The sequence below is a fragment of the Platichthys flesus genome, chromosome 21 (assembly GCF_949316205.1).
Source record: "Platichthys flesus chromosome 21, fPlaFle2.1, whole genome shotgun sequence".
NCBI classification, from domain to species: Eukaryota; Metazoa; Chordata; class Actinopteri; order Pleuronectiformes; family Pleuronectidae; genus Platichthys; species Platichthys flesus.
Genome location: NC_084965.1, coordinates 1,120,171 through 1,141,180, shown reverse-complemented (window position 1 = coordinate 1,141,180; position 21,010 = coordinate 1,120,171). Strand labels below are relative to the sequence as shown.

Below are 21,010 nucleotides of genomic sequence, written 5' to 3'. Positions count from 1 at the left end.
TCTCCTTCTCTATCTTCTTCAGTTCTAGTAGAGTAGTTCTCAGGAGCTGAACACAAAACTTTTCCTGGGAGAGAAACTCGTCCTGATAACTGATAACTTCTCTTCAGGCTTTCAGACTCGTACATTCTACTCAGACTTCACTAAACTCAGATCCTGATAATCAGAAAAAATCTCATACTTACAAAACAAATCGTTAAATATGATGTTTTTCACAAAAAGCTGCAGAAGATCCGGTGATTTTAATGAAACTCTGACTTACTTTTTTCTGCTGATCAGTGTCAAAGGGTTTTGTTTTTAAGATTAATTAGTTTCTGATATTTGTCCAGAAATACTGATCTTAAATATCTCAGATATGAACGCTGCCCAGTTACACATCTGTAGTCTGCTGAGTAGAGGTCATGGAGTGGGGCTGGGGGGTCAAGATGCCAATTCAATAATTAATTAATTAAATTCATGAATTAACCAACTACAACCAAACAGAAACATGAGACACTTGAGACTATTTAGCTGCCTCTCGTATTCTGTGACCTGCAGTACCACCGGTGACCACAGGAGACATCATATCCACCAGGACTCCCCCCCCCCCCCTCCTCCACTTTCACCACCAGGTCCGCCTCGAAACGAGCTGAGTAATCAAATAAAACTGTGTGGGCTGTTGAATGTCACACCATTTGGTAGAGAGGCAGAGTGTGTGTGTATGTGTGTGTGTGTGTGTGTGTGTGTGTGCGCGTGCATGTGTGTGTGTGTGCGCATGCATGTGTGTGTGTGCATGTGCTATTTCCAGCGGGCAAATGAGGAGAGAGAGTCGGTGGTGTATTAACGCAGCGGAATGATGTGATCACTCGGTCAGGTAAACAGAGGGGGGAGGAGGGGGGGGAGAAGAACGAGAGTAAACACAAGAGAGAAAGAAAAACATGTAGAAGAGGAGAGGAGAGGTTTTGTGTGTTTCTCATTGTTTTACAGACAAGTTTCTTTACACACTGTGATCACGCTACCTTCACTGTCGTCCGCCAAGGGTCACCGGGTCACCGGGTCACCGGGTCATCAGGATGCACGTGGGAGGAGCTTCTGTACACACACACAGGAACATGTCAGAACCACAGATCATTACTAACTCACATTTGATCTGAGATGAGAACCTGACCTTCTCTCACCTCAGCTCCCTTCCCGTCCGTATCTTCATCATCTGCTTGACCTCAGGCGACCTTCATCATCATCGCTCACGTGACCCCCGGTGTCCTTCATCCTCCGTCTGAAACTCTGATGGTTCAATATTAAAATATGATTCTGCTGCTTTTCAAACGTGACGTTAGATCAATTAAACAAAAACTCACACTTACACTGACGGTTGAAGACGAAGCTCCACTTCAACGTCTGGAGTCTGCAACACTGGAGGGCTCCATGGTGTGTGCGTGTGTGTGTGTGTGTGTGTGTGTGTGTGTGTGCGTGTGTGTGTGTGTGTGTGTGTGTGTGTGTGTGTGACTTTGCTCACCAACTAACTGCACCCCTTCTCATACAACACACGTAAATCCTTCACATCACATTCACTCACTCTCACACTCAACACCAGGACAATGTGTGTGTGTGCGTGTGTGTGTGTGTATGTACACATACATTACTGATCTGCTCCTGAGTCCTTCTGAGTCTTTGCATCTCTGGAGTGTCGGACACGATGCTGAACCCTCGACCTTTACTCTCCTCAAAGTCCTTCTTATACTTCACCTGCAGGAGACAGCAGAGGAACACCTGGGTCAGTTATTAGTTTTTCACAAACACTTATTATCTCGTTGAAATCCTCTTCAGGTCCCATTAATAACCAGAAGAGAGTCCCTGAATCATACTGACTGCTTGTAGATGCATTAGACTCAGATTTGATGATCACAGACACGTTAACAGACATCTGACTGTCACTTCAGCTCATTGAGCCACGAACTGGTCCTGCTGGTGTTGCTGGTCACTGCCCAGTCTTCCTCAGCACAGAGTTACATAAGAGTGTAAACTGAAGAAATGTGATTCAGACAGTGTGTGTGTGTTTGTGTGTGTGTGTGTTCTGGTACTCTGCTTTCACTGTGACTGTCCCCATTCTCACTACTAAGCTGATTAAATCCCCATTCATCAGCCGTAAACTGCCTGCAGAGCTAATATGACCAGCTAATGAGCTAAACCACACACACACAAACACACGCACACAGACACACACACACACACACACACACACACACACTGGAGTCACAACTTGTATTGGTGGATTTATTGGAGGAGATCTAAAAGGGCTGTGATGTACATCAGGGGATGCTTGTACAAGTGTTTATGGTCAGGGGGGGGGGGGGGGGGGGGCTGTAATTTAATCTATAAAAATCTGATTTCTTCTCCTCTTACACACTAATGAAAAGCTTCCTCCACAGACTGGTCACACATTTAACAACTGACGAATTCTAAAACTCTAATTTCTGCCCTTGGTTTTTTTTAACCGGAGCAGATTCAGTCCCTTTACAATTTACATTCACAATGATATGAAATCAAATATAATCAGTTCATAAACGCAAAGAAAAACATTAAAGAAATCAATGACATGAAATTAAATCATGTTGCTCAAAGCATAACGGAGAATCAGAGAGACAGAAGAGACGGACGAGTAAATCTAATAATATAACAAAATATAATATTCAACTGAAATAAATGGAGGTTTATGAGGACGACACACAAACAAACACAAACAGCAAATGACACACAGCACGCTCCCTACCGCACACTGCTGAGTGGACATCTGTCCTTTTGTACTGAGGACACACACACAGCATGAGGACATATGCATGTGTGTGTGTGTATGTGTGTGTGTGTGTGTGTGTGTGTGTGTGTGTGTGTGTGTGTGTGTCTGTGCGTGCCCTGACCTGGCTCTGCAGCTCACTCTGGTGTCTCAGTCTCAGGTTCTCCGGTGTGTCGGCCACGATGGTGAACGAGGTCTTGGGGTAATGTCTGAAAAGAGGAAGATCAGGGTTACACACATAACCTCCGGACTCGTCGATCTTCTGTGAGTTTTAAGAGAAACGTTCGGTCCACTGGAACAACAACAACAACAACAACAACAACAACAATAACAAGCTGCAGACTGAAGCATGTTAGTCTCAGTGAGACCCACCAGGTCGATGGCGTCAGCAGAGACAATGATCCATTGAGGAAACTACAACATGTCAGAGCCCCGCCCTGCTGTAATAACCTCACTTGACCTTCTGAGCTCGTGATGATGACCTTCAAACATACCATGGTTCAGGGTTTTTAGAAAGAGAACCAGGGAGAGCGGATTCAAAGCTTTTGTTTGTGAGACAATGGAGCTGCTGCTTGAACCGAGAGAGGACGTCATGACGTGGGGGGGGGGCAGGAACCTGCTCCACCTCCAGAGCCTCTAACAGGATTCTGTTTGAACCAGGGTTTGATTCTTCTTCAGGAAACACGTCAGAGTCCCGATCCACCGTGTGGACCTCGACCCCCCCTGCCCAGTTCACAGAGTGTGGTCTGGAACCTCTTGATTATATTTGATGCACAATTAGTCCCTGAAGGTCAGGACCATCCACTGAGTCACCCTGACCCCCCCCCCCCCTCGCCTCATCTACTGATGAAGTAACTGCTCCTAGGTCAGCGTTTCCTCAGCCCGAGCAGATCAGGCCTCAAACAACAAGTCAGTGGGTTCGGTTCGATGCCACGTTTTGACATCAAACTATTGTTCATGATATTTTATTTCTGATATTTTTAATTCAAGCTTCAAATTTGCATTAGCAAGTTTTTCTTTTTTTTTAAATATCCATTCTGGGAGTGTCTGTGTGTGTGTGTGTGAGTGTGTGTGTGTGTGTGTGTGTGTCATCATGTTCAGCTGCACACTTTGACCACTCCACTGAATTGTCCTTCACTCTCCTCATCCTCCCACTTCCCTTCTTTCTTCCTCCCACTCTCATTCTCTCACTCTTGCTCCTCTCCCACACACACTGCATCTCTCTCCCTCCCACTCCCTCTCTCTCCCTCTCTCTCTCTCTCTCTCTCTCCACTCGTGTAGACAGTATTTAAAGGGAAGCTCTGATCCTGCATCAGTTCCCACGCAGGTTCAACTCCTACCAAAAATCAGCAGGTGAATTTGTGTCTCTTCAAACTCAGCAGCGATGAACACGACCCTTTCTCTCCAGCATCTTTCCCAGTTTCCACCGAAGCTCAGTTTAGAAGGTTTCACTCTACAGTAAATCTATAAATGAGTCTGAACCTAAACAGTATGTTGTCCCTTTGTTTAGTGTCGTGAAGCCACAAGATGATAAGACTGAGGCGCTTCTGGTATTTTGTCTTCAAGCAACTGCCTCTTGTTTCAGTTCAGCTCTCCTTAGTTTAGTATTGCACACACACACACACACACACACAGACACACAGACACACAAACAGCATAAACTATTTTCGGTCTAGTTTCCCTTCACCTGCTCCCGTCACTACAGGCAACCGTAGATGCTTTGTTCGCTTGGTGAAACCCGATCCTTTGAGACAAAGACCGGCTCTGTGTGATGTTACACACACACACAGACAAACACACAAACACACAAACACACACACACACACAGCTAGCCAAGGTAACTCTGTGCTGGCTCGACAAGCAGCTCGGGACAATAACCCAGTTTGTGTGGAGCCACTTGACATCAGGAGACAAACTGGCCTGTCCGCTGCTTCTTTACTAGATCTGGATTTCTATTGGCCGAGGACAAAGCTGAAGAGACAAGTGGACTGAGTTCACATGTGGGGACGAAGATGAGTCGGCACCAACGTCTTCATCACTTCACTTCCATAAAGGTGGAGGAAGAGGAACCAGCAGCTCGAGGACACTGAGACGTCCTGACATCCGAGGGTCGAGATTCAAATAACGCTTCACCCTGCTCTTCCCAGAATGCAACTGTCACCAGCCCGAGGCGAAGTGACCTGATGACATCACACATGACCTCACACTTGACCCCACTGGTTCCCAGGCTGAGCTCTGAGTCTCTCTGGTTTCTGATGAGACACCTTCAAACCTTCAAGTGCAAAGAGCTGAGTCAGAGAGAAGGAGGACGGAGACCTGACTTACAAATACTGAGTGTCTACATAAACACAACCACGCACAGACACACACACACACACACGCACAGAAACCCACTTCCCAGGATTAAAAACGAATTACACACACTGCTTAACAAAGTGTTTCATACCTCCCTTGTTTAACCTCAGCCAAAATAACAGGAAGACACACACACACACACACACACACACACACACACACACACACACACACACACACACACACACACACACACACACACACACACACACACACACACACACACACACACACACACACACACACACACACACACACACACACACACACACACACACAGAGCCATACACACACAAAGTGGCCCTTAAAGCGTTTCCAATAATACCTTTGACACATCCTGCCTTTCAGTTAGTTACACAAGATTACAATACCTATGTGTGTGTGTGTGTGTGTGTGTGTGTGTGTGATGCAGCTCAGTGGGTATGTTGGATACAGATTTAGATTTGCCATTGTCCGTAATGTTGTTGTGGCATTCAGACCCACAAACTCTGCCGTGTGTTTGTGTGTGTTTTTGTGTGTGTATGTGTGTGTGTGTCTGTGTGTGCCTGAGTTTCAGTTGATTCTTGATTCTTGATCAGAGTATACCAGGGTTCCTGTATAATCTTAAATGACAGATATGATGAATCAAAGTCAAACTGAGAAATAAACGACTTTCTGAGTGATTGTTGTGTTGAAGCAACGTCATGAACTTTGTGTGAGACACAAGTCGAGCAGGAAGCCGTCATCACTGCAGCTACACAACGAGGGACGAGCCGAGGACAACAACGCCCTCAGTTGTCTTCACTGTCACCGAGGACACAAGCGTCACACGGACAGGAAGACACGTGTGTGTGTTTGCGTGTGTTTGTGTGTGTTTGTGTGTGTTTGTGTGTGTGTATGTGTGTGTGTGTGTGTGTGTTTTGCTGGTCAGTCTGGCCGCTCTCCATCCTCCTGGTTAGGTGTTGATGGAAATCTCAGTGTGGGCTCAGGAGAAACTTGGCTCCTCCAGCCTGCAGCCTGCTGTCACAGCAGCTCTGCAGTATTGTGTATTTGTTGATGAATAAAATGCAACAACACCTGGTTCAGAAGTGTGATCAGCTGCTTTCTGACCTGCACTGAACTCTGGGTAATACACAGGAGAGTGTGAGAACACAAGTCAGCTTCTCCTGCCAGATTCCTGGATTTCATCTCGGGTGGTTGTTTGGTTTATAAAGAATCTACTGACCAGATTCCCATGAACCTTACCGGACGGGAGGTTTGAGGATGGGACAAGAAAGAACTTGGTCAAATGGTTTCATGGGAGACTCTTGGTCCTTGGTGGAGATTTGTGTTCTACTTCTACTTGACAGCAACAACACAACCTGTTCTAGGTGTTCCTGAGGTGTGCATGTGAACCTTGAGCACTGTGGCTGCACAGTCCTGACCCAGGTCCCATCACACGACAGGACCAAGAAACAACTGGGTAATTCATTCATTCACTGGTTTGGAAATGAAACCACTGCCTCGTCATCACTGGAAGTGGACATCTGGTCTTGTCAAAGGAGGAGGAACCAAAACAAGACAGAGATCATTAACTGAGAGAAGACACTTGTTGCTTTGAGTCACACATTGTCACTAGAACCATCGTCTCTGCGATTATTAGTCTCAGGTTCGTTTTATACAGGAGTTCACCGAGGGGGACGTCTTTATTGAGGTAAAGGACACGAGACGGTGGCGTCCTCACAATGGCCTGAACAGTTCAACTCCATCATACCAACAGAGAGGAGAGAGAGGAGGAGAAACATGGAAGCAGAGAGAGGAGATAGAGGAGGAGAAGTTGGGTGAGAACAGAAAAGAGAAGGAGAGAGAGCACTGAGCTGTTTATAGAGACACACCACTCTGTCTCCAGTGACCTCTCTCTTCACCAGGCTTCATCTTTCTCTTCACTCGTTCATGCGTGAAGCTCTGTCGGCCTTCAATAGAGACGCTTCTCCAGCCAACGTCCCCCCCCCCCCCCCCCCCCCCGTCTCCCTCTGCTTCTCAACCCTCCACATTCTGTATTAACCTCAGTATCAGCCTGGTTCCTTCTCCATCCTGTCCCTGTCCTTTCACAGAGCTCCCACCGTGAACGATTAGACAGAGAGTTACGTAAGTTTACCGTCGTCTCGTTCTGCAGCTTCCTCTCTCAGCCCCCCCGCACACTCACCATCTTTGTTTCTCACAGTCAGACGCTCTCCTCTCTTCTGTCTCTTCCCTGGAGGAAGAGATTTGTTTCATCGTGTTACAGCAGCAAGTTCTCAGGCTTAAAAATCTGAGGGGTTCTTTAAAATGTTGTAATTGGAAACTCTACTTGTGTGAATTTAGAAAACGGCTGCTGGTTCGGTCCGTTTCAGCTCGTTTGTTCAATCAGCTCCTGATTGGCTGGTTGGCTCTGACCCTGGTTATTTGGTTGGTTTGTTTTCATCCTGATTGGCTGGTTCTGACCCTGGTTGGTTGGTTGGTTTTGTTTTCATCCTGATTGGTTGGTTGGTTCTGACCCTGGTTGGTTGGTTTTGTTTTCATCCTGATTGGTTGGTTGGTTCTGACCCTGGTTGGTTGGTTGGTTTGTTTTCATCCTGGTTGGTTGGTTGGTTCTGACCCTGGTTGGCTGGTTGGTTCTGACCCTGATTGGTTGGTTGGTTTGTTTTCATCCTGGTTGGTTCTGACCCTGATTGGTTTGTTGGTTTGTTTTCATCCTGGTTGGTTGGTTGGTTCTGACCCTGGTTGGCTGGTTCTGACCCTGGTTGGTTGGTTGGTTGGTTTTCATCCTGATTGGCTGGTTGGTTCTGACCCTGATTGGTTGGTTGGTTGGTTCTGACCCTGGTTGGCTGGTTGGTTCTGAACCTGGTTGGCTGGTTGGTTCTGACCCTGGTTGGTTGGTTGGTTCTGAACCTGATTGGTTGGTTGGTTCTGACCCTGGTTATTTGGTTGGTTGGTTCTGACCCTGGGTGGTTGGTTGGTTCTGACCCTGGTTGGTTGGTTGGTTCTGAACCTGGTTGGCTGGTTGGTTCTGACCCTGGTTGGCTGGTTGGTTCTGACCCTGGTTGGTTGGCTGGTTGGTTCTGACCCTGGTTGGCTGGTTGGTTCTGACCCTGGTTGGTTGGTTGGTTGGTTCTGACCCTGGTTATTTGGTTGGTTGGTTCTGACCCTGGGTGGTTGGTTGGTTCTGACCCTGATTGGTTGGTTGGTTTGTTTTCATCCTGGTTGGTTGGTTGGTTCTGACCCTGGTTGGCTGGTTGGTTCTGAACCTGGTTGGTTGGTTGGTTCTGACCCTGGTTATTTGGTTGGTTGGTTCTGACCCTGATTGGTTGGTTGGTTTGTTTTCATCCTGGTTGGCTGGTTGGTTCTGACCCTGGTTATTTGGTTGGTTGGTTCTGACCCTGGTTGGCTGGTTGGTTCTGACCCTGGTTGGCTGGTTGGTTCTGACCCTGGTTATTTGGTTGGTTGGTTCTGACCCTGGGTGGTTGGTTGGTTTGTTTTCATCCTGGTTGGTTCTGACCCTGATTGGTTGGTTGGTTTGTTTTCATCCTGGTTGGTTGGTTGGTTCTGACCCTGGTTGGCTGGTTGGTTCTGAACCTGGTTGGCTGGTTGGTTCTGACCCTGGTTGGCTGGTTGGTTCTGACCCTGGTTGGCTGGTTGGTTCTGAACCTGGGTGGCTGGTTGGTTCTGACCCTGGTTGGCTGGTTGGTTCTGAACCTGGTTGGTTGGATTATGGACAAACTACTGAACAGATTGAGGTTTGTGAGATAAATCATCTTTGGACCATCGGATCACTCCGAATGTAAATCTGGATCAAGAGGATTTAGACGTGTCCCTGAAGGGGACGGCTTCGGGGATAATGAGGGTCCCCAAAGGTTTGGGAAACTGACCACTGACAGGAAGCTTTGTACCAAATGTAGAGAAATTAAGGAGTCCTGGTCTCAGACGGACGGACAGACGGGTGCACTGACAACCATCAAATACAAAGAGGCACAGACCAGACACAAACTCAGGCACAGTGAGTTTCACTATCACAAAGCGATCACTAACTATCACCACAGTTTAACCTCCTCCTGGTGATTAGTGGTGCACATCGTGAGAAGGAGCTGACTTCTGTCCTCCTCGTCTTTGTGTCCTGATCCGTGGAACCTTTGACTACTCGATCAAAAACTAAAGATGTGTTCATCTTGTGTTCTGATGATCCACTCAGATCCTACAGCTGGTACAGGATCTGTTTCCCATCCTGCTTCTACCTCTGTGAAGCAATGAAGACCCCCCCCCCCCCTGCTGGAGCACAAAGACTGGAGTAATCTGGGTTATGTGGGCAGCAGCGTTACATAACGAGTCTCTATCACAGCGAGCTGAGCGGCTGCTAACGTGCACATGACATGTAAACCTCAACGTGTCCATTCACTCACAGACGGAATCACCTCTTTATGTCTGTGTATCTTCTTAGGAGCAGACTTGATTATTTCTATAAAGCGTCTCTTCACAAACACCTCTCGTCCAACTCGACCCCGTGTGTCGGAGCTGCAGCTTCTTTAGTTCAGTCGTTATTTTGCATTCACACATATATGAAATTAGGGATTTTAAAGTATTTTTCTTTCATCTTGTGATTTGTTCTTCAACTTGTAACTTACTCATCATTATTAATGTGCGACAGGACATTTTACAATAATGTCAAATATTTCTCAAAGAGTAATTCATGGGTTTTGATTTCCCTGACCCGAAGCCCATGAAGCTCTGATTTGATCCAACTGCTCATCAAGGCTACCCCCCCCCCCCCCCCCCCCCCATGTGCAGGCCCTCCAGGTCACGCTGCTGATCATCCATTGGACCAATCACGTCCTCAGCTCGGGACGTGTTGACTGTCTGACACCACGCAGCACAACACAAATTGTGTTGGAGCCAAACTCACAAACAGGAAAATTAATCAATTTCATCTTAAACACAACATGAGATGAGTTCTCTCACACAGCTCCAATGTCAAAGGACTCAGAGGGCAGTCACACACTTCAGATTACAGCTCATGAGCTGCCATACGACTCTATACCTGTGAGTGTGTGTGTCTCTGTGTGTGTCTTTGTGTGTCTCTGCCTTAACAAAACGCTCTGTCCTGTGTGATGAGACACTGAGCTTCACGTCACCACAGGTTTGTACCTTTTTTAACTCTTTCCCTGGTTGTGTTCATAAAGGTTAATAAAGTCAACAAGCGTCTTGTGCTCCACTGCCTTAGTGCTCATGTGCCTCTTTAATCCTGTGCCGCCCCCCCCCCCCCCCCCCACAGAGCAGCAGATATGACTTTAAGAAGCACGGGACCTTTCAAATTCCTTCTGAACTGAAACATTCAGGGTTAAGTTTCAAATCAAGCCTGAGGGTAACAAACTGAAGTAGGTATTATTATATATATACACTGAATCATATTTCATGTCTTTTCTGATCCTGAAGAGCCAAACATCAAACTTCAGATTTAAATATAAAGTCAAACCGTTCCCAGTGTGACTTTAGAGCAGTCGTGTCAGGTTCTGGATGTCCTGCTGTTCCATTCAGAACCTGAGGGCAAACGGACCCGACACCATGAGCTCCAGATGGTGAGGCAGCGAGGAGACTCGAAAAGTGCATCTAGACATTTTCAGGAGTTTTGCTTTCACATATGAAGAACACACAGCAACAGGTGTGTTGAATCTCCTCGTGTTTCCAAGTTGACGTCTTCGTCTTCTACGTGTCCGGCTCCTCTTCTTCATCCTGAGATGTTCTTCCTGTTTCACGTCCACCATCACGTGTTAGAAACCTCATCAACACGTCCACTGGCTCTCTGGGAAGCTTCAGACCTTCTACCAGGAGGCTGCAGGAGAAGATCCAGAACAGGTCCAGAGACTCAGACGTTTGTCCTCGCGTGCAGAAGGCCCTTTGTTTAGCCTCAGAATTCACACAGCATCAGAATGTGAAAGGGCATTCTCAATAAGGGCTGAACAATCATTTTGAATACTTATTCCAACCTTCTGTGCAGCAGAATAATCGATAATACGTCAGTGACATGTTGGAGAGGAGGTTCATGGAAGTGTGACAGAACTCAGACCCGATGAAAAGCTTCAGGAAATGGTCTGAAAACTTTCTAAAACACGTGGATGATCTCAAACGCTGAGACCCAACAGGCGGGTAGTGACCCCCACTAACCAAACAAAGGTGGTGTGTTCCACATGCTGAGAGGAAACACCCTTCAAACCTGACAGGGGTCAAAGGTCACGTAAACCACTCTGCAATTAAGCCCACTGTGAGCTTGTGTATCTGTATGTGTGTGTATCTGTGTGTGTGTGTGTGTGTCTCAGGTGGACAACTTGTGTTTTTGTTCTCTTCACTGCTGCCTATGATTCAGAAATAAGAAACAATCCCTCGATTCCCCTCAAGTATTTATTTCCCTTCTACGTTTCTCTGTTTGTTAAAGACGAGGAATGAACCAGCGACACCAGGTTGTGAGTCGAGAGGCTGAAACACACAACCCACTGTGTCTCTGAGTCTACCGCAGATTTATACAAACTTTGCAAGCAACTAAGAGCAACAAGGTCAAAGGTCAAAGCCACAGCCCTCCTTTAAAGACACGACTCCAACGCTTTAAGTACAAACTGATATTTTCTCCTTCATCCATCAGATGTCTGAGAACGACTGGGCCGGGCTGGGCTCCCAACCAAAACCACTGAAACCAGCCAAACACCAAAACCACTGCTGCTATAAAAACCTCAGAAGGGGGGGTAGGTCCCACAGACATGAGGCGGGCGGAGAACAGATGCAGATAATAACACATCAGCTCCACTCAGAGAAAGATCATACACACATAAGATCATAACACAACACACGTTCTGTAAATACACTACAATCCTCTGAATGACTGCATTACAGAGTGGAATATGCAGATCAGTGAAGGGTGTGTGCACGCAGAGAGAGAGAGAGAGAGAGAGAGAGAGAGAGAGTTTCACTAAAGCTGCTTCCACTGAACTTTCCCTGCAGCTCGGAAATAACATCACATTAAAATATTCTGGATTATTCTGCTGCAAAGACGGAGGTGAGCAGATCAGAGAGACGCTGCAGACTGAGTGTTCAGATTCTTCTCCTGCAGCCTCCTGGTAGAAGATCTGGAAGCTTCCCAGAGAGCGAGTGGACGTGTTGATGAGGTTTCTAACACAGGACGTGAAACTGGACGAGCTGTAAACAACAACACTGATCTGTCCACAGCAGAGTTTATACGTCATGTCCCGCCTCCTGCTGCTGCTCTACAGGCTCCGCCCCTCTACCCAGACTCCGCCCCTCACCTGGACCACATGTTCCTGAGCTCATCTGGAAACACCTAGAGAGAGAAGGTTCTGGACTCACGCGTTGCAGTAGGGTTTCTTGTCGTAGCCTTTGTAGTTCTTCATGTTCAGAGTCATCTTGCAAACCTCGCAGTGGAAACATCCTTTGTGCCAGTTCTGGAGACAACACAAACACACAATACACACACACACAATACACATCAGTATTGGATTTGAGGGGTGACGGGTCGACTGTAAATAAAGATGGACGACATGACAGCTCCCAAAAGTGAAGCCAACGCATCTTGAAATGAAGATTTGTGTTTTAAAAGAAAGTGACGTCTCGTCTGAAAACGAGCTTTTGTAAGCGACAGCAGGGAAATCTGACAAGAGCATTCTTTCTTTCTTTCTCTTTATTTCCTTCTTTCTTTCTCCCGCCTTCACACTCTCTCTCTCTCTCTCTCTCTCTCTCTGTGTACACTTCTGTTTCTCTGCCAGCCGCCTCCTCTCTAACTCACGGCCTCTGACGCCGTTCGAGCTCTTTTAAGCTGGAGGCTGTGTTCAGCTTTCACACCAGGACAGGGGCTGTGTTTTCCAGTGATATTAAAAGATGAAGCTGGATATTTGATTTGAATAGTTATTTGCCACATATGTGTGAGATGAAGAGTATTTTATTCTGAAGTGTGCAGCGCCCACATGCTGTTGTGTCATCTGAGGCCTCACAGGACAGACAGAGACTGCATGAGACCAAGAGAAATTAATAATTCATCATCATTATGCAACACACGTGAATCATTGGTCCTCAGCCGACAGTCGACACACTTCAGGTGGTTCAGATGATTTTACTTAAAGAAATAAGACGTTTTTAGTTTTGTAGATTAACAGTAAACCTACATCCACAATGTGAGTCTCTACGGCTGCGTCACATGGATGAAGAGATTGATTAAAGTTAAAGGTCCCGATGGTTTTGTAATTGATATCAATGTGCCTTTAAATTATTATTTAACGGCCTAAATTTAATTATTTATGCAGCAATTGAAAGGAAACATTCTAAAATGTCATAATACAGCAAACAGCCAATCAATTAATCAATCAATCAATGATGAATTTATTTTCCTGGAAAACACCAGCTATGATTCACAAAACTGTGACGTGTGATAGATGATCAGAAATGCTTTATTGATCCCTGGGGGGGGGGTAGGTTTCGTTACAGTCTCTCGAGCCAAGAATAGAAACATAAACACAACCAGACAACAATGAAGAGAAAACAAAATATAAAACTAAGAGTTTGATCAAAGTAAAACTTATAAAAGCTTAGGTTCATTCATCTCTGTGGAATAAGTTATAAATTAGTTTAATTAAAGTTGTGTGATTGTCCTTTAAAAACATGACACACGTGTCAGATCGTGAATCTACCTGCGTGTGTGTGTTAATATGTGTGAGCGTGTATAAAAGCGTAGATGTGAATATATGTGCACATATATTTATGTGTGTGTGTGTGTGTGTGTGTGTGTGTGTGTGTGTGCGCACCTTGTCCAGGCAGCTGACTTTCTCCGTCGGGTAGACGATCTTCGCACATCGGGCGCACTGAGGATTCATCCTCCTCTGAGTCTTTGAATCTCGAGGTTCAGCCTCAGAAGTGCAGCGGGAGTCCCCCCCCCCTGAGCTCTCGCACGGATCCCCGGTCCTCCTCCCGGTCCAGCGGCGCTCCGTCCCGGCCTGAGTCGCTCTGGAGTCGGTGTGAGGTCTGGATGCTGCGGGGGGACCGATGCGTCCACCGGAGTCAAGCTGGAGGACGTTAGCACGCACCAAACAGGAAGTGGCACGGGCTCTCTTTCAAAGTCAAGGCGGAGCAACGGAAATAAAGACCAGGATAACAACTGAACTTCAAAATAATCTTTACTACATGATCTCATAACTGACGTAATTCAGCATCTACAGGATAACCCGAACCCGCCTGAGTCCTCCGGGATCAAATGGGTTAATAATTCAATAACAAGAAACAAATCGTGGACATTTGATGAATTATTAGTTTTGAGAATAAACAAACAAAAATGAAAACATAATTGCAAAGAAAAAATACTTTGAAAGTTTGACTTCAGACGGGGCCTCAGGCTGTCGGTGCTCTCACACAACCTGATATTAAAGAATAATAAAGTTGTTGTTTTCTAAAGGAAACCACTGCAGCTTCTTCTGTTTTTCATTTTTTATTTTCCTTTTTGCAGTTTTGGATAAACACTTATTTAAAAACAAAAACTCAGCAGCTCGTAGGTGCACGTTGCAAACTTCTGTTTATCAAGTTTATTTTTGTGTTATTAAGTTTTTTTATCTATTGGATAATGTAATAAAAACAGACAACAACAACTCTGCAGCTGCTTCATTTATTTACAACATAAAGTGAACTGGTGCAATGAGCTTCAGAGTCAATCTGTGGTTTAAAACTAGTTCTTGGTTAATCTAACTATTAAACAGGTAAATGTCGCCCCCTGCTGACTGACTGAGGCATAGCACTGAACCGTTTGATGTAATCAAATAAGATTATTAAATAAATTACTGATCTTATTTATTATCATGAATATTCAATCTGAACAATCTGCACGTTAAACATGCAGGTAGAGGTCGCTGTCTTCAACATAAACTTTGAGTCTTAACAGTTTGAGTCTTTACAGCTTTACTTGATTCTTTGCAGTTGCAGGTAGAGGTCGCTATCTTCAACATGAACTCTGAGTCTTTGTAGCTTGAATTGAGTCTTTGCAGCTGCAGGTTAAACGTGCAGTGGCCGGTAGAGGTCACTGTTCCCACAGCTGTATTCCGCGGACACGAGAGAACAAAGGGAGCGCGTGCACATGTCCCCGGACACGACCCCTCCGAATCTCGCTCTCTCATTGGTTATGACCGTCAAGCACCCCGACCTATCGCGTGTACTGACACTGAGCGGTGCTAACGTCGTCTCCTCTGATTGGCCCGGAGGTTTGGCGCCTCGCAGCAGCCGCGGTGACGGACGCGGAGCGGTTTGAACCTCGGCAGCGCGGAGGCGGAAGCAGCGGAACCGTGTGAAGAGGTCTCTGTCCGGGAGAACCGAGCCGAGAATCTGCTCCAGGACCGCGGCAGCACCAGAGCTGGACTCGGGCCTGAGGCGGAGGCACGGCGGCTCCTTCTATAGCCGTCTCTGGGTGCGGTGAAGCCGGCGTCGCGCAACGCGAGTCGCTCCCTCCTCCCGGTGCTAACTGCTAACTAGCCAGGGAGCTAACGTAGCAGCTAACCCCGGACACAAAGGACGACTTCCCCGTGTTCGGCCTTTCGCTCCCCGGCAGCCCCGCTGAATGAGCCCCGGTTGTCCGGTGCGGGTGAGTGAAGCTGTCACCGTCGATGTCCGGAATCCCGGGGCTTTTTCCCGGGTTGTTCTCGGGTCTTCGTCGCCGTCGTTCGGATCTTTGTCAACTAACCAACTGTTAGCTTCTCGCCGGGTGTAGCGTCAGATCTCGTGTCCCCGACAGATGTCATGCTACTGGGTCTGTCTAACTCGCGGTTACCGGGAAAAGAAACCGGATTTAAAGGTGGCAACGAGGCTCGCGCGGGAGCCGCTTCCCCTCGAACCCGGTGACAAGCTGTCCGTGATTGGAATCAGTTAAACTAACTTGTTAGCAGCTAACTCATCGTGGCCCCACGCATTCACGATGCAGCACTACATGGTAACTGAGTACAAGTACTCAAGTACCTAAATATAATAATACCTCGTATCAATCAATCAATACCTGTTTGTGTTACTTCACATCAGTTATTACATGAAGTATAATAATAATGAAGAAGTCGTTAGTAGCTGAATGATCCCAGAAGAAGACGAGACACCTGTATTAACCCGGATGGGGATTATTTAATTAATAAAAGATCCAAACATTCCCTAAATATTAAGAGTCAGTTCTAGAAAAGCTAACTGTACATAAACGTTATGATTTGTGTTTTATTAAATATTAACCCCTCACGTCATTGACAGTGAACCACACGCATCAGACCAGGTTTCCTCAGAGTCTCACAGAAACACGCTTAGAGACTTCTTCATTATATCAACAGTTTAATTCATATTCTATGGAGCTTTGTTCAGACGATCTTGATGAATCGAGTCTTAAATTGAACCTGAACCAGTAGAAACGGTTGTGAACGGGAAAGATCTGGATTCTGAGTTCAGACGGATTCAGATTTACATCTTTAATTATCATCAGCTGATCGGAGCAGAGAACATCCAGCTGCAGCTTCTGGTCTTCAGCTGGTTCTGATGGTTTGTCTCCATGTCGTCATTTAAACTTTCAAACTTCAGGTCTCTGACCCGGGGCCTTCGGTGTTTGAGGACTCAGATCCAGATCAGGGCTGAAGAAACTAGAAGCAGTTAAAACCCTGTGAACTGTTTCTATTACAGAGCAGATGAGCTCATTTACTAAAGTGTCCAGTTGTTGAAGTGAAGTGAAGATTCTGCTGCTGGAGATCTCTTCTGTCTGTGGTTTGAAGATAAACATCTGTCAGAATGTGTCCTCCACACGTCTCATTGGGACAGACGGCTCACCAGCAGCTTTCGGACATGTCTCTTGAAGTGTGAGCTTTGAGTCGGAGCAGCCAGCCACCGGGCGGCAGAGAGAAGGTGTAGATCTCCAGCTCGACTTCCTCTGGTTAACAGCAGATTCACTGAAGTGGTCAGGAAAACTCCACCAGCTCAATTTGAACCAGGGTCAATGTTGATAATGTTCCATCGCTTTGTACAACTAGATTTCCCGGCTTTGAAGCTCAGAGATGTTAAGTCCACTTCCTCTTTGTATAATGAGAATCAGTGTTAAAGTCCAATGTGTCAGAGAGGCTCAGAAGACGTGGAGATGTTCACGTCCTTGTGTCTGTCTGCAGCTTCATCATGGTGCTCACAGGGAAGCGCTCGGAGAAAGGTCCGGCCTGCTGGAAGAGGAGAGTGAAGTCTGAGTACATGAGGCTGCGGCAGCTCAAACGCTTCAGACGGGCCGACGAGGTCAAGGTGCGTCAACACAAACACACACACACACACACACACACACACACACACACACACACACACTGCAGATGTTAGGGAAGGAGGTTTGAGTTTCATCTTTGGCTTTTAAAAGTATAAAATGATAGAAACAGTCTAATTATACTAATGAGATAAGAGATTTGTTTCCAAACTGCAGTGACTTTAAAATCTTACACCGGGAAAATAGGTAACGGGAAAAAACGACAGATTAAAATCCAGTGACTCGACTTGTGTGGGTCGTTTATGAAAAGATGGAGAAGAGGCGATTACTTAGTTTTGAGCATATTTGTATTTCCAGCCTCCAGATGAAGCCCCAGTCAATTAAATGTGTTTTCTCCTCCAGAGCATGTTCAGCTCCAATCGTCAGAAGATCGTGAAGCGAACGGACATCCTGAACCAGGAGTGGAGGACCCGGCGGATCCAGCCGGTTCACATCATGACGTCCGTCAGCTCCCTGCGAGGAACCCGAGAGGTCTGCAGATCACCGTGGTTCACCGTCACGATGTGTGGTAAACGTCTGGTGAAGGTTTTGTGAACGTCTCTGTTTCTCTTGTCGTCCTGTGAAGTGCACGGTGGACAGCGGCTTCTCCGAGTTCCCCCGGCAGGTCATCCCCCTGAAGACGCTCAACGCCGTGGCCTCGGTGCCGGTCATGTACTCCTGGTCCCCGCTGCAGCAGAACTTCATGGTGTGTATGAACTTACAGCTGTAGTGGAGACCATCATGTAGAGTGTGTGTTCTCGTTGTGTAGCGATCATTGTGCGTTGATTGTTTTCCACTTGTTGCACCAGGTGGAGGATGAGACGGTTCTGCACAACATCCCGTACATGGGAGACGAGATCCTGGACCAGGACGGGACCTTCATAGAGGAGCTCATCAAGAACTATGACGGCAAAGTCCACGGAGACAGAGGTGAGTGTGGGGGGGGGTGAACACCTGATGATATGATGGCGGCTCTTTGTGATGTTCCATCTTTTTATATTAATACCTCCGTGGATATTTAGACTGGAAACGGCACCGTGGTTATTTTTCTTGGGGACCAAAGCGCCGGTGAGAAGATGAAACTGGATTGAGGCTGAAGACGTTGAAACATTTATGTTGTGGTGCAGAGTGCGGCTTCATCAACGACGAGATCTTCGTGGAACTGGTCGGCGCTCTGTCCCAGTACAGCGACAACGAGGATGACGATGAAGAGGAAGAACCGGACTTCAAGGTCGAGAAGATGGAGCTGTGTGACAGCAAGGAGCCCCCCCCAGAAGACCCCTGCAAGGAAGGGCTCCTGAACAGTGAGAGTGAGTCCCAGAGACACCGTTCATCATACAGGAGTGTGTGTGTCTGTGTGTGTCTGTGAACCCTGATGGAAAGTGTGTGTGTGTCGTTCCAGGCCGAACCAGCAGCGACAGCTCCAAGAAGTTTCCATCGGACAAGATCTTTGAAGCCATCTCCTCCATGTTCCCCGACAAGGGCTCCACTGAGGAGCTCAAAGAGAAGTGAGTGGCTGTGCACGTGTCCCAGGAGGACTGGTCCCAGGAGGACTGGTCCCAGGAGGACGTGTCCCAGGTGGACTGGTCCCATGAGACTGGTCCCAGGTGGACTGGTCCCAGGAGGACGTGTCCCAGCTCACGACAGACGTCCATCATCTTTGATTTCTCTGTGTGTCTCAGGTACAAGGAGCTGACGGAGCAGCAGCTGCCCGGGGCTCTGCCTCCTGAGTGCACCCCGAACATCGACGGGCCTCACGCCCGCTCGGTGCAGCGGGAGCAGAGTCTTCACTCGTTCCACACGCTGTTCTGCCGCCGCTGCTTCAAATACGACTGCTTCCTCCACCGTCAGTACTCTCGTTGTTTTGAAGTCAACATGTCCGGAGCTCAGATGTTGGATTTGTATCGTGAACGAGGAACCAGCTCTTCTAATGTCCCATCATTTCATTTCTCCTCCTTCAGCTTTCCACGCAACTCCAAACACGTACAAACGCAAGAACCTGGAGAACCTGGTGGAGAGCAAACCCTGTGGCATCGACTGCTACATGTTCCTGGTGCAGGTGAGTCGTCTGCTTCCTGGTCCAGAACGCACCGGTGGTTGTAGCTGCTGGACCGACCCTGTTCTGTGATCACCAGGACGGGATGGTGAGGGAGTACCCGGAGGGCGTGGTGGCCGAACGAGTCAAGACTCCCTCCAAGCGCCCGGTGGGCCGGCGCCGAGGACGACTGCCCACCAGCCGGCCCAGTACTCCCACCGTGTCCTCGGAGACCAAAGACACCGACAGCGACCAAGAGGGAAGCAAAGAGGACGAGAGGGACGACAAAGAGGACGAGGACAAGAAGGACGAGAACACCAGCAGCTCAGGTACCGTCTCCCTCTCGGGTCGGACCCAGGATTTGACACCCGGGGGAAGTTCTGCGTGGTGACCCGGTTCTTTGTGTGCAGAGGGGAACTCGCGCTGCCAGACTCCGGTGAAGATGAAGCTGACGGAGGAGGCGGAGGCGGTGGAGTGGAGCGGAGCTGAAGCTTCTCTCTTCAGGGTTCTGATCGGGACGTACTACGACAACTACTGCGCCATCGCTCGGCTCGTCGGAACCAAGACCTGCCGACAGGTGAGCTCCGGGCCGGGCCGGTGGAACACCCGTTCACCGACTGAGGGACTCGGCCTAACGTGACTGTGTCCCCCCCCCCCCCAGGTCTATGAATTCAGGGTCAAGGAGTCGAGCATCATCGCTCGGGCTCCAGCCGAAGACGAGGACACGCCCCCGAGGAAGAAGAAGAGGAAGCACCGACTGTGGGCCACTCACTGCAGGAAGATCCAGCTGAAGAAAGGTCAGAGGTCACGGACACCGACCTGGTTATTTCCCCCTGAGTGATCTGAAAACATCCCGTTGACCCGAGTCTCCTCCTTCCTGTTTCAGACGGTTCGTCCAATCACGTGTACAACTACCAGCCGTGTGACCACCCCCGCCAGCCCTGCGACTCGTCCTGTCCCTGCGTCACCGCTCAGAACTTCTGTGAGAAGTTCTGCCAGTGCAGCTCGGAGTGTAAGAACCCAGCCGGGCTTTAGAAAGCTTCTGTCACGAGGGTGTTGATTATATATTAAACGTTTAGTTCTGTCACTTGATGGACGCAGGTCAGAACAGATTCCCGGGTTGCCGGTGCAAAGCCCAGTGCAACACCAAGCAGTGCCCCTGCTACCTGGCGGTGAGGGAGTGTGACCCCGACCTCTGCCTGACCTGCGGCGCCGCCGACCACTGGGACAGCAAGAACGTGTCCTGCAAGAACTGCTCCATCCAGAGAGGAGCCAAGAAGGTGAGGCACTGACATCTGGAGTTAACACAAAACACAACTTGACTTCAGACGGTTTCTTTAACACACCCCCCCCCCCCGGTCTCTCAGCACCTGCTGCTCGCCCCCTCAGATGTGGCCGGTTGGGGGATCTTCATCAAAGAGTCGGTCCAGAAGAACGAGTTCATCTCAGAGTACTGTGGAGAGGTGAGTCCCCGAGCAGCACCGGGGTCTGGACCCGGAGAGTTCTCACTGAACCAGGTTCACCAGGAAGCTGTTCACGGGTTAAAGCTTCTGAATACACAACGACCTCCATGGAAATGATC

The 21,010-nt window shown here is 47.9% G+C and overlaps 2 protein-coding genes across 3 annotated transcripts in view; one reads left to right on the top strand and one right to left on the bottom strand.

The window, feature by feature from the left end:
* Positions 1-1,172: 1,172 nt before the first annotated feature.
* LOC133932492 (LIM zinc-binding domain-containing Nebulette-like) lies at positions 1,173-14,168 on the bottom strand. Its single transcript, XM_062379201.1, has 4 exons — positions 13,915-14,168; positions 12,467-12,561; positions 2,892-2,976; positions 1,173-1,722 (listed from the first exon to the last, which is right to left on the bottom strand). The coding sequence occupies exons 1-4, from the start codon at positions 13,981-13,983 to the stop codon at positions 1,561-1,563; spliced, it is 411 nt and encodes a 136-aa protein (XP_062235185.1). The 5' UTR covers positions 13,984-14,168; the 3' UTR covers positions 1,173-1,560.
* A 121-nt stretch (positions 14,169-14,289) lies between these two features.
* The window catches only part of ezh2 (enhancer of zeste 2 polycomb repressive complex 2 subunit), a 132,084-nt gene continuing 125,363 nt past the window's right edge, over positions 14,290-21,010 (top strand). For both annotated transcript variants that reach the window (XR_009911956.1, XM_062379172.1), the window contains exons 1-15: positions 14,290-15,731; positions 17,275-17,398; positions 17,757-17,885; positions 17,980-18,099; positions 18,203-18,323; positions 18,521-18,703; positions 18,796-18,901; positions 19,076-19,239; positions 19,355-19,452; positions 19,529-19,757; positions 19,839-20,005; positions 20,090-20,225; positions 20,315-20,440; positions 20,530-20,708; positions 20,796-20,891. Coding sequence is in view for 1 of the 2 variants with exons in the window: in XM_062379172.1 (XP_062235156.1) it covers positions 17,282-17,398; positions 17,757-17,885; positions 17,980-18,099; positions 18,203-18,323; positions 18,521-18,703; positions 18,796-18,901; positions 19,076-19,239; positions 19,355-19,452; positions 19,529-19,757; positions 19,839-20,005; positions 20,090-20,225; positions 20,315-20,440; positions 20,530-20,708; positions 20,796-20,891 (1,971 nt within the window). In the remaining variant the exon portion in view is untranslated. The remainder of the gene's footprint in view (positions 15,732-17,274; positions 17,399-17,756; positions 17,886-17,979; positions 18,100-18,202; positions 18,324-18,520; positions 18,704-18,795; positions 18,902-19,075; positions 19,240-19,354; positions 19,453-19,528; positions 19,758-19,838; positions 20,006-20,089; positions 20,226-20,314; positions 20,441-20,529; positions 20,709-20,795; positions 20,892-21,010) is intronic.